At 43.6% G+C, this 12,471-nt stretch overlaps 1 protein-coding gene across 1 annotated transcript in view; it reads right to left on the bottom strand.

The window, feature by feature from the left end:
- Positions 1-12,471, bottom strand: part of STAG3 (STAG3 cohesin complex component) — a 74,949-nt gene that overhangs the window by 49,991 nt on the left and 12,487 nt on the right. Inside the window, exon 9 of the mRNA XM_070941922.1 lies at positions 8,334-8,432. Within this exon, the coding sequence (XP_070798023.1) occupies positions 8,334-8,432 (99 nt within the window). The remainder of the gene's footprint in view (positions 1-8,333; positions 8,433-12,471) is intronic.

The raw sequence follows: 12,471 nt of genomic DNA, 5'->3' as shown, positions 1-12,471 counted from the left end.
TACCCTAGTCAAGTTGTGTGGTCCAAATATTTCTGTAGTGTAGGAATTGCAGATTACAGGACAAATTTCCTGAAACCGAACTGCTTGTTAGAAAGCAGGTTGTTTGTCTTACCGCATTTCCAATCCCCGCACAAGTGGATAGCCATGTTCCTGTCAAACAGGCAACAAGTAGTCAAAATAGGGAGCACCCTATCAAACCCTGCACCAGTTAACAGCGGTGTCCGCCAAGGCAGCGTTTTAGGACCCACACTCTTTCTGCTTTATATAAATGACCTTTGCGATCATATTATAAGCAGCTGTGTCCTCTTCGCTGATGATGTCAAACTATTTAACACCACCGACAATGCTGCTGCCCTACAAAGCGGCCTTGACTATGTGTCAGAATGGCCGCACAATTGGCAACTCCAAATCTCAACGAACAAATGCTCTGTCTTACACATTGGCAACAAAAAACAGAACACCAAATACAAGCTGAGCAGATACAACCTTGTAGATGACCCTCACTCTATCAAGGACCTAGGAGTACTCATCTCAAACGATCTAAGCCCCAGAGATCACTGTAACAGCATTGCCAAAAAGGCATTAAAAGTTGTTAACCTAATTTTGCGAAGCTTCTAACTAGGGCATACAAAACCTTTGCCAGACCAATTCTTGAATACCGCTCATCTGCCTGGAATCCACACTGAATATCGGACATTAATAAAATTGAGCGGGTCCAGAGGTATTTCATGAGAAGAGCACTCCACTCCTCTGCTCACAATAGAATCCCTTATGCCACCAGGCTCGAAATTTTGGGCTTGGACAACCTGGAACTACACCGGCTACGGTCTAATCTAAGCATAGTACATAAAATTATCTGCTACAACATCCTACCTGTCAACAACTACTTCAGCTTCAACCTCAATAATACACGGGCAAACAATAGATACAAACTCAAGGTAAACCACTCCAAACTCGATTGCAGAAAATACGACTTCAGCAACAGAGCGGTCAATGCCTGGAATGCTCTACCTGACTCCGTTGTTACATTTTCAAACCCTTACAGCTTCTACCTTAAACTGTCTACCGTGGACCTCATCCCATTCCTAAGAGATCCATAAAGGGGAGTGCATAAGTGCGCCAGCGTGCCTACTGTCCCTGTCCTACTGTCCCCATTTATTTGTACCTCATTTCCTGTGTTCATGTCTTGTTCATGTCCATGTTTATACTTATACCTGTTATCTTGTACATGTTTGACAAAATAAATAAGTAAAATTACAACTTTTTCAAAAATCTTAAATGTGGCACTAAGTGCTAACAGCCAACAGCCGACTGCTTTGAAATGATGGTGCAGCTGATTGAGCGAATCTGTATTATTTAAAAAAATACACCTACAAGTAAAAGTATTTATATGGAGTAGTTAGTTGTAATAAAATAAGCACATGAAGGATAGATTACACTATTGTTGTTGTTGTTAGTTACAAAAAGTGTGTGGCTGCCCACCTCCTACAGTAATTCCAGGATTACCCAACAATCAATAAAAGCCAAGATGAAGAAGAACAAAGATACCTTTCCCCTTAGGTGCCAGTCTAGTCCCCCACCCTGGTCCAACGCTTGAGGTAACAGCCCAGCCTTCACACCCTTCCAGAAGGCTAAAAGGTAGCGGATCCCTCAACTCTCAGGGGGGAGACTATTCCAAAGGAATGGTGTGGGGGGGGGGGGAAGGCATCACTGAGAGGAACACCTCCAAGGTCCCATCAGGTAATTAAAATTCCAGGGAGGGACCCCATATGAGTTAATAGGGGGGTGGGCAGATGTCCCCAGGTCCTGTGCCCTCCTGCAGGGCTTTAAAGAGCTGCACCTGGAAACACCTGGCAACCAATGCAGCTCAGGTAGCACTGTACAATAACTGGGATGAATGTTATTCTGGAGCAGCTGCAGCTTCTGGATAGTCTTCAAGGTAGCCCCATGGAGAGCATGTTGCAGTAACAGGAGACTCAAGGGACCGTGATTGATTGTCATGAGAAAAAAGAAAGTGCGCCCTCGAGTTCTATGGTTTTATGTATCCAGGACATAGCAAAAATCACCTGGTCCTTCCTTACCTGTTCTTAAAACATGACGTATTACACCATGTCATCTTTTACAAAAAAGAAAGCTAAAATGGAGAAGCCATGTGTGAAAAACTAAGTACACTTTATAATTCATGAGGTGATTCACCTTATGAATTGCCTTTAGTAGCCATACCTTAAAGTAATTGTTTTCTGTATGACTTTATCCGTCTCTCACATGTTGAGTTGGCTGGTCAGCCAGTTACAAATCCAATCTGGTGGTTGATGCTGTCTATCCCGAGACGAGGGCAGGTCTTGAGAATGTTATCTGGGAGGAGTTTGATCCTGTGACTCCCGAGGATGTGGACAGGGTTCTGGGTAAGATTAGTGCCGCCACGTGTTTATTGGACCCGTGTCCCTCCTGGTTGGTGCTGGCCTCCCGGGAGGTTACACGAGGCTGGCTCCAGGGGATTATAAGTGCTTCTCTAAGTGAGGGTGCCTTTCCTGCCACCTTGAAAGAGGCGGTAGTGAGGCCCCTCATCAAGAAGCCTTCCCTGGACCCGGCTGAATTAGCCAACTATCGTCCAGTCTCCAACCTCCGTTTTGTGGCGAAAGTTGTTGAGAGCGTGGTGGCACGACAACTTCCCCGGCACCTGGATGAAGCTATCTATCTGGACCCGTACCAGTCGGGCTTCAGGCAGGGGTACAGCACAGAAACGGCATTGGTCGCGTTGGTGGATGATCTCTGGAGACCTCGGGACAGGGGTCGCTCCTCTGTCCTAGTCCTATTAGACCTCTCAGCGGCTTTTGATACCATCAACCATGGTATCATGCTGCAGCGGTTGAGGGGGTTAGGAATAGGGGGCACCGTTCTGCGGTGGTTCTCCTCCTTCCTCTCCGACCGCTCGCAGTTTGTGTTGGCAGGGCGACAGAGGTCGACCTCGAGGCATCTCGCATGGGGAGTGCCGCAAGAGTCGGTCCTCTCGCCTCTCCTGTTCAACATTTATGTGAAGCCGCTGGGTGAGATCATCCGTGGTTTTGAGGTGAAGTGTCATCTGTACGCTGATGATACTCAGCTGTACATCTCCACCCCAGACCACCCCAACGATGCCCTTGATGTGATGTCCCGCTGCCTGGAGGCCGTGCGGGCCTGGATGGGGAGGAACAGGCTCAGACTCAACCCTTCCAAGACCGAGTGGCTGTGGCTTCCGGTGCCCCGATATACTCAGCAGGTGCCATCGCTGACTATTGGGAGTGAATCTTTGTCCCCCACAGAGAGGGCTCGCAATCTGGGTGTCCTCCTGGATGCACGGCTGTCTTTAGAAGAGCATATGACAGCCGTGGCCAGGGGGGCCTTTTATCAGGTTCGCCTGATTCGCCAGTTGCAGCCCTTTCTGGATCGGGACGCCCTGCGCACGGTCACTCACGCCCTTGTCACCTCCCGGCTGGACTATTGTAATGCTCTCTACATGGGGCTCCCCTTGAAGAGCACTCGGAGGCTCCAACTGGTCCAGAATGCGGCCGTGCGGGTGGTTATGGGTGCAACCCGTTGCGCCCATGTGACACCCCTCCTGCGCGAGCTGCACTGGCTCCCAGTGGTCTTCCGGGTGCGATTCAAGGTGTTGGTTACCACCTTTAAAGCGCTCCATGGCATAGGACCCGGGTACCTTCGAGACTGACTTCTGCCACCAATAGCCTCCCACCGACCAGTCCGCTCCCACAGAGAGGGTCTCCTCAGGGTGCCATCGGCCAAGTTATGTCGGCTGGCAACACCCAGGGGGAGGGCCTTCTCTGTGGGAGCCTCAGCCCTGTGGAATGAACTGCCCCCGGAAATACGTAAGATCACCGACCTCCAGGTGTTTCGCTGCGCACTGAAGACCCTGTTGTTCCGCCAGGCCGGGCTATTAACATAACGATTTTAAATTGGGGTATTTTAAATTTCTGGGATTTTAATTGGAGCCTAATTATTTAATGATTTTAAATTTTAATTGTTGTTTTGTTCTGTGTTTTTAAATAGGCTGTACACCGCCCTGAGTCCTTCGGGAGAAGGGCGGTATAGAAATAAAATTATTATTATTATTATTATTATTATTATTATTATTATTATTATTATTATTATTATTATTATTATTATTATTATCCCACATTTTTCTAACTTATCTAGAACAAGGGTGGGTTGCCTGCACATGACTGTTAGAGCCAGAAGAGATTATGGATTGAGTAAAATGTGGTGAAACTCGCTTAACAACATTCTTGCTTAGCAACCAAAATTTTGGGCTCAATTCTGGTGATAAATCAAGGACTATCTCTGCCTTTCTCTGCATGGCAGCCTTATCCTAGTAAACTCCTTCTCCTTTCTGACAATTTTTCTCTCTGTTAGAGGCACCAAAATAATCCAGTAAAGTTTTCTGCTGGAGCAGGGGGTTAGACTAGTTGGCCTCTAAGGTCCCTTCCAGCCCTAGATTACTGTCCTGTTTCAAAGCGTCTTCTGAAGCCACGTCTAGTGCCAGGGTTTGTGTTCCTTTCTCTTTCTTTCTTTCTTTCTTTCTTTCTTTTTCTTTCTTTCTTTTTCTTTCTTCTTGCTTTTTTTCTCACTCCCCCTCCCTTCCTCTTCCTTCCTTCTTTCTTGTCTCTCCCTTCCTTCCTTTTTTTGTTTTTTTCTGTCTTTTTTATTCTTTCTTTCTCTCTCCCTTCCTCTTTCCTTTTCTTTCTCTTTCTTTCTGTCTCTCCCTTCCTTCCTTTCTTTCTCTGTTTTTTATGTCTTTTTCTTTCATTCTTTTTTCCTTCTCTCCCTTCCTCTTTCCTTCTTTCTTTCTGTCTCTCCCTTCCTTCCTTCCTTTATCTTTGTTTTTTCTGTCTTTTTCTTTCATTTTTCCCTCTCCCTTCCTCTTTCCTTTCTCTCTTTCTTTGTCTCTCCCTTCCTTCCTTCCTTCCTCTTTCTTTGTTTTTTGTCTCTTTTTCTTTCATTCTTTTTTTCCCTCTCCCTTCCTCCTTCTTTCTCTTTCTTTCTGTTTCCCTTCCTTCCTTCCTCTTTCTTTGTTTTTTCTCTTTTTCTTTCATTCTTTTTTCCCTCTCTCCCTTCCTTTCCTTCTTTCTTTCTTTGTATCTTTCTTTCTGGTCTCTCCCTTCTTTTTTTTCTTTCTCTCATTTTCTTTGTCTCTTTTTCTCTCCCTCTATTTCGTTCTTTCACTCTCCCTCTCCCACCCTCAGTGGTGAAATCTAAAATTTTTTTTAGATTCTGTGGGCATGGCTTGGTTAGGTGGGCATGGCTTGGTGATGGTGGTGGTGAGGAGGTAATGTGACTGGGTGGACGTGGCCAATTTTTTTTTTTACTTTTAAAACCATTTTTTAAAACCATTTTACAACCATTTTGTTAAAAAAATGCTTTCAAAAGGCTCTGACAATCCCAGCTGAGTTGCCTGAGCTCGGATCGTGAGAGGCATTTAAAATGGCTCTGACGATCCAAGTTGAAATCGTCAGCGGGGAGGGGGGGGGCGCAAAGCAGCAGCGGCAGCAGGGAGTCCCGGAACTCCCAGGGACTTTTCCTGCATGTCTTTTGCCGCTGCAGGCATCAGTGGTGCGGGAGCAGTGGAGGGGCGTCCCAGAAATCTCCGTGGCCAGGCCCGCTTGCCCGCCTTCCTCTCCCACCACCTCGTTGTTTAGGGTGCTTACCTTCCATAGCTGGTCCACAGTCCAGAAGGTAAGCTGACCGTAGTTTTCGGCAGCCCCCAGCCAGCCGCAACTGCTGGAAAGCAACAGGCAAAAAAGCCTCCGAAAAGGCTTCTTTGGCAGCCGTTTTCTCTGCAGGCCGCCAAAACAAACCGGCAGAAAAAGCTGCTGCTATTGCCGCCATGTTCCTCGCACATATGCATCGCATTGGACTTGCAAGGCAATGGGATGCGCGTGTGTGAGGAACATGGCGGCAACAAGCATGGTGGCCGGGGCAAGCGACCGGCGACCAGGGGAACCGGTTCGGGGGCGGGGCCAGCTGGCCACCGTTACCGGTTCTGCGACCTTGGCTAAATTTTCACCAACGGTTCGCACGAACCCGTGCGAACCGGGAGCAACCCACCACTGATCTAGAAGCAGATTGGGGTCTACTTTGTCAAATGCCTTACTGGCCTAAGTGCTATACTTAAATTACATCTGTAATTGTATATATTTATTTTAGTTTTTACAGCCTGATCCACTCTTTATTCCTGGGTGGTAGATAATGGAATATCCCTATTGTCAGGTCTGGAAGCCATCTTTTGCATTGGGCCTTCAGGCCTGCCACATTTAGTGCTGTGGGGAACTGGGAGGCGGGATTGTATGGAGCAGGGGTGATATATAGTCATAACAACATTCCTTTATCAGAGAGTCAAGGACATTTTGCCCTGCACCTGGAGGGGTGTGACTGGGAGGCATCTCCAGTTGGGATGGTGCTTTGATTGGACCATGTGATGGAGATGTGGGTGCTGGGCAGGAACTTGGACTTTCCTTTGGGTGGGGAAAACCTGGAAGCTTTCAGATTCGGGTGTTCCCAGATTTGCCAATATGACATCTCTAATAAAATACACCTATCATAGAACAGTTTCATTCAAGATTAGGTTGGCTCCAACCCAGGGGTGAAATCTAAAATTTGTTACTACCAGTTCTGTGGGCGTGGCTTGGTAGGGAGGGTAATGTGACTGGGTGGGCGTGGCCAACTTTTTTTTTTTTTTTTTACTTTTAAAAGCATTTTTTCTACAGGTTCTTCGGCCGAAGAGGTTGCAGAAAAAAATGCTTTAGGAGCCTCTGATGATCAGGCAGTTCAGCTGGGATCGCCAGAGGCTTTTAAAGGCATTTTTTTTTCTACAACCTCTTCAGCCGAAGAGGTTGTAGAAAAAATGCTTTTAAAACCTCTGATGATCCCAGCTGAGCCGCGCTATCATCAGAGGCTTTTTTTTTTTACTTTTAAAAGCATTTTTTCGGCTGAAGAGATTGTAGAAAAAATGGTTTTAAAAGTAAAAAAAAACAGCCTCTGATGATCGCGCAGCTCAGCTGGGCATGGGGGCGGGGCGCAGGGATTTTTGCTACCTGTTCTCCGAACCACCGGCCATCATTGCTACCGGATTGGGTGATCCAGTCCGAACCGGGAGCATTTCACCCCTGCTCCAACCAAATTAAAACTTCCTTGCTCTCTCCCACCCAGCAACTGTCACTTACCCATCTGCTAGAAAGAGGGGGAGAAAAAAAACCCATACCCTTCCTGACCCATGCCAATTCCCGCCCCCCCCGCACTCTCACCTGTGCTGCTCCCTAACACATCTTCTCCCCCTGCACGCCTTCCCCAATCCATCTCTTGCGCACTACCTCACACCCTCCCCAATCTGTGCACTTTTCCCGACCCATGCAGCACCTTTGGAGTGCGCACACACACCTTTCTCAACCCACACCATCCCTGACCTGCATGGCACCTCTTGCACACTACTAAGCACCCCATTCCGGGGACCTTTCACAACCCACACATCCCCTCCACATCCCCTATGCATTCTTCTTGCCATATGCTGCCCCCCACCCCAGCTGCTTCCCCGCCGTCCTGCATAGCATCTCTCGCACCTCCCAAGACATTCTTCCCCCATATGGCATCCCTTGTGCACCTCCAGATATCTTTCCCGATTTGAACCATTGCACACCCCTTCACTCCCACCCAGCTGCAGCCACTTACCTGCCTGTTGGCCTTGGGACTTCCTGCTGGCTTCCCCACTGACCCTTCCTGCAAGCTTCCCACAAGCAAAGTAAATAGGGATGTTGGCAGCAATTTGAGAGAGCGAAGGAAAGGGAGGATGAGAGTGGGAGGGTAAATAATGACAGAATGAGGGAGGGAGAAAAGGAAGAAGGCAAGGAAGAAAGGAGGGAGGGAGGGGGAAGGAAAGCAAGGAAGATTTGTGAAGTTCTGTGCCAGCTTCCCATTAGGAAACTCAATGGGGAAGCTGGAAGGAAGGTCAGAAGTAGCTCCTCACCTGTGGCCATTCTGATTCTCTGTTTAGATAATGAAATATCTCTGAAACCGTGACCCAAGAAGTTACAGGTTGTCTGGTTTATTTCTGAAAGCTTTTGTTAGTTAGTTACTTAATTTATATATTGCCCAACTGCCAACAGCTTTTTGAGGATTCTCGCTCATGAACTCGGAATGAGATAGCAGCAAGATAGAAAAGTGGACGTTTCCAGAGCATACAAAGAGAAACTGAGGACAAAGTGATCTATCCCATTAACAAAATTCCTGTCACCTTTTTAAGGTGGGTCTGCTCGTCAAAGCAAGTGGGACATATTACGGCTGTTTACCTTAAAGCGACTGGTGAAAAGCTCCATCTGTGAGGCAGTCTCTGGGCTGCAATACAAGCCTTGCAATGCAAGTAGGCACCCAAGTCGGACTTCCCCCTGCTGCAAAACAAAGCCATTGTCAGGCTTTTTGATTTCAAAAAGCCCGAAATAAAATAATGTCTAAAAACTGCAGAGTGATGAGTAACACCAAGTCTTTCCCTTTGTAGTAAATTTGCATTTGTCAGCTCTGACAAGTAACCCAACCAGCATCAGGTTCAGAAAATGGCAAGGACAACAAAAATGGTCAGAAATTGGAAACAGTTCTATCGAGAGACATTTGACCCTTAAGAAGCAAAGATTGAGACAACATAATAGTCCAAATGGGAATGTTGCTCTTTACTAACAGAGAATGCATTACACAGAATAACAGAGTTACTCTGCAAATTACTGCAAGACCAGGAAAATGGAGAATAACGGGCAGAAGGTGATAGATAACTCTCCATCAGGGGCAATGAAATTTGGATCTCTACATTCAATCCTGAAGGGATTTCAATTTTAGGAAAAGTCCTCATCTGTTTCAACTTCATTCTCCTTTTAATCATCACAATCAATACAAAAATGGGTGTGTCAGCTGAAGGGTTTTGTTGTGTAACAAGCCCAATACATGAATCAATATACAGTAAAAAGACCCACAGAACTGGAACAACTTATATAGCCCATCAAGCCTGGTCCTCTGCTTAATACGGATTCAAATTAAAGCCTCTCAGACAAATGGATACATGGCCTTTTCCTAAACACACCCAATAATATTAAAATCCATAATCCTGGTAAATATAATTGTGTTTTCTTCTAAATACGAATAGGAAGTAGGTCACACTTACTCTATGGGATACACTGTTCCTTAAGAATGAGACTGCAATGGGGGGGGATTCCCCCATTAACAAATTACGTGACCAAGTTTTAAAGCTCCAGTCTCAGAAAACTGACTTTAATATAATTGAATTTCTTTTGGAGGAGATTGTAAGAAGGGATGAGATTGTGAATCAGAACTTTGAAAAATTTAAGCAGGAAATTAAAGAATTAGTGCAATTAAAGTTTGATATTTTGAACCGAAAGATTATAAAAACGGCTAATGATTTGGTAGGATTTATGACTAAGTTGGATGAAAATACTAACTTATTAGAGTCTAAAGTGGAAGAAATTGAGGATAATTTGGATAATAAAATACAAAAAATTGAAAATGATTTGACAAACACTCAAGATAATAGCTCAGAAGAAAAATCTAAAATGGAGGTTGAACAAAAGTCTTGTAATGCAGAAAATTTACAACAACGGATTGAAAGAGAGGTCTTAATGCTGCATTATAATTTTACAGAATATGCGATCAGACTCAGAGGTTTACAGGAAAATAACAGAGATGATTTAAGGAAAATATCTTCTGAAATTCTGGCTGGGATTTTAAAGGTTCAACCTGAGGAAGTGTTTTGTAGGATTGATAGAGTGTACAGAATAAACTCCTGGATTGCAAAGCAAAGGCAATTGCCTAGAGATGTGGTGATTTATTTTACAGATAAGGAAATTAGGAATAAAATTGTGCAAAATTCCTTCAATTCTACTTTGCAATTGTATGGAAGAAAGATATGGATCTACAAAGAGCTTCCCCCCAAGATGTTAATGGAAAGGAAGAAATTTGGTTTTCTGGTGACTGAGTTAAAATACAGAAATATTCCATTTAGGTGGAATGCCCCAGTTGGCATAATATTGAGATATCAAGGAGAAAGATACCAATTAGATACTGTTGAAAAAGCGGAAGAATTTTATCAAAAATTTTTGAAAATGAACTTAACATCTATAGGCACAATACAGGATAAGCAGAAGGAGTTGGAAATAAAGGGAAAACATCGAATTACAGAGGTTGCGGTAGACAAACTGTCTTTGGATTTTCTTGATACTCCAGCTGGATTATCTACAAATATGAGAGAAGCGGCATCTGATTTCAACGTGATGATCCAACAAGATCAGTTTATAAAGCAGAATGAAAACCGATCAGTTGATATACAACTTGTAGAAAGGAAAACAGGATGGAAATTAAACCCACAAAAAGAAAAGAAAAAAAGAAATAGGTCTCATAAAAACAGAAATTTCTAAACTAAGCAACGGTGAAGCCAGTGATTTTAAAAAAAAAATGAATGAATATGTGAAAAGATAGTGGAGGCGAAGTATTGGTTAATATCATCCTGAGGACAGTGACAGACCTCTGCAATGCCGTAATTTTGGGATGTGAAAAGAGCCTTAATCTGTTGGATTTGAATTATCTATTTTGGATTTCTTTTCTTGTACTGATAAATATATTATAATTATTCTGAGCTACAAGGCAAGAGAGTTACGTTGGGGCATGCAGAAGATCTGGTTGTTACCCATTACGATGATGGGAATTAATAATCCTGATGAAAGCCACAATTATAACTATATGGAATACAATTATAATGTCACTCGGGTGGTTGTTTTTATTTTTATATATATATGAGGATACTCATTACTGATGGGGGCAGATGAAGACTGAAGACTTTGAATAAACTGTTGCACCAGGATGCTACGTTACCCAATTATGGATGGGGGACTCAACAATCTAGTGGAAAGACATCAAAGAAGATATTATATGGATTATAAATTTAAAGTTATTGTCTTTTTTTTTTTTACATAACGGAATATATGTATATATATATATATATTAGCGGAGTGGGCAGTGGATTGAAGATATTAAGAATTGTTGTGTATGGTAATTTTGTAGGAAAGTGGGTGGAAATATGTTAGTCCACTGATGGATTAGCTTAAGAAAAGGGATGTTTAAGTGATATATTTAGGGTAGTGGAGGAAATGGACAGAGTTGAATAGTTAAATTAGGACTTATGTGGAAGGCTGCTTTGAAATGTTATATTAATATACACAAAGAATAAATGTTAAAGTAGGATTTATTATACAGTCTTAAAGTGGAAGGTTGCTTTGAAATGTTGTAACAATACATAGATATAAGTTTGGGGGAGGACAAAAAGGGTAGATTATTGCTAAATTGGGAGTTATAATAATATTTTGTTAAACTAGAAGTTATCATACAATGTTATAGCAGACTGCTTTTTTTTTTTTTGAAATGTATGGTAAAAGGGGAAAGTAATAATATTAATAATATTTTTAGTAAGTAAGGGTCAGTATATAGAGGAGAGTAAGGCGATGGTAAAATATTATGTAATCTGTTATGAATTAGGTTTTTGGTGTGAAGAAGTCGCGGGGGGGATGGGTGGCGAAGGGGGGTTAGGGAGGAGGGGGGAAGGAAAAAAAAGGGGGAAAATTTGTATTTGAAAACTTTTTCAATAAAAAAAAAAAAAAAAGAATGAGACTGCAACAGGAAAGATATACTTCTAAGACCCTAACCCTTTCACTTCTAGATGAGGGGAACGGGATACAAAGCATTCCTTGCTGACTCAAAGATGAGGAAGACAGCTTTAAGGCCACCAGGACCAAGCCATGAACAGCTTTAGAATGAGAAAGAGAACCAAATCGTATTGTACAGGTAGTGCTCCACTTACGACCATGATCGGGCCCAGAATCCCTGTCGCTAAGCACTGGTTGTTAAAGTGAGACGTCATGTGATCACTTCGTTCAATGACCACAATCTTAGATCTCCCACTTATGGTCACATTAAGACCACATTAAAGACCGCAACAGTGTTAACTCATCCTTCCTGCATCAGTTATTAATACAACTAGGATAGTTGGCAGCATCACTTCTCTCCGTATGCAAAAGGCATAGCCACTCATGTTGAAAGGCTGCACAGGTGTCTGCGAAAATGGGCAAGGAAGAATTAACTACTGCTGCCAATCCCACGAATTTTTTCTTGTAGGTGTAAAGAGGAGTGGGCATCAATGCCACTATGAAACATCCCACTGTACTGAATTAGCACCAACAATTTTAAAGAGGATGACGACCGTGTAGCTGTGCAGACCATCTGAAAAAGATCCTTCACAATATGCAAAGAGCACATGCAAAACACCCTTTCAAATCATTAAAGCAGCCATGTCTTTTGCAAAGCAGCTGGGAGATCTTTTGAAGAAGTGCATGTATTCAAAGAAGTTGTGGCTGCTTTAGCGCTTCAAAAACAACT

Source organism: Pituophis catenifer, unplaced genomic scaffold, assembly GCF_029215685.1.
Source record: "Pituophis catenifer annectens isolate HBS135680 unplaced genomic scaffold, rPitCat1.0.hap2 SCAF_3, whole genome shotgun sequence".
Taxonomy (NCBI): domain Eukaryota; kingdom Metazoa; phylum Chordata; class Lepidosauria; order Squamata; family Colubridae; genus Pituophis; species Pituophis catenifer.
This window is presented reverse-complemented; position numbering and strand designations above follow the sequence as displayed.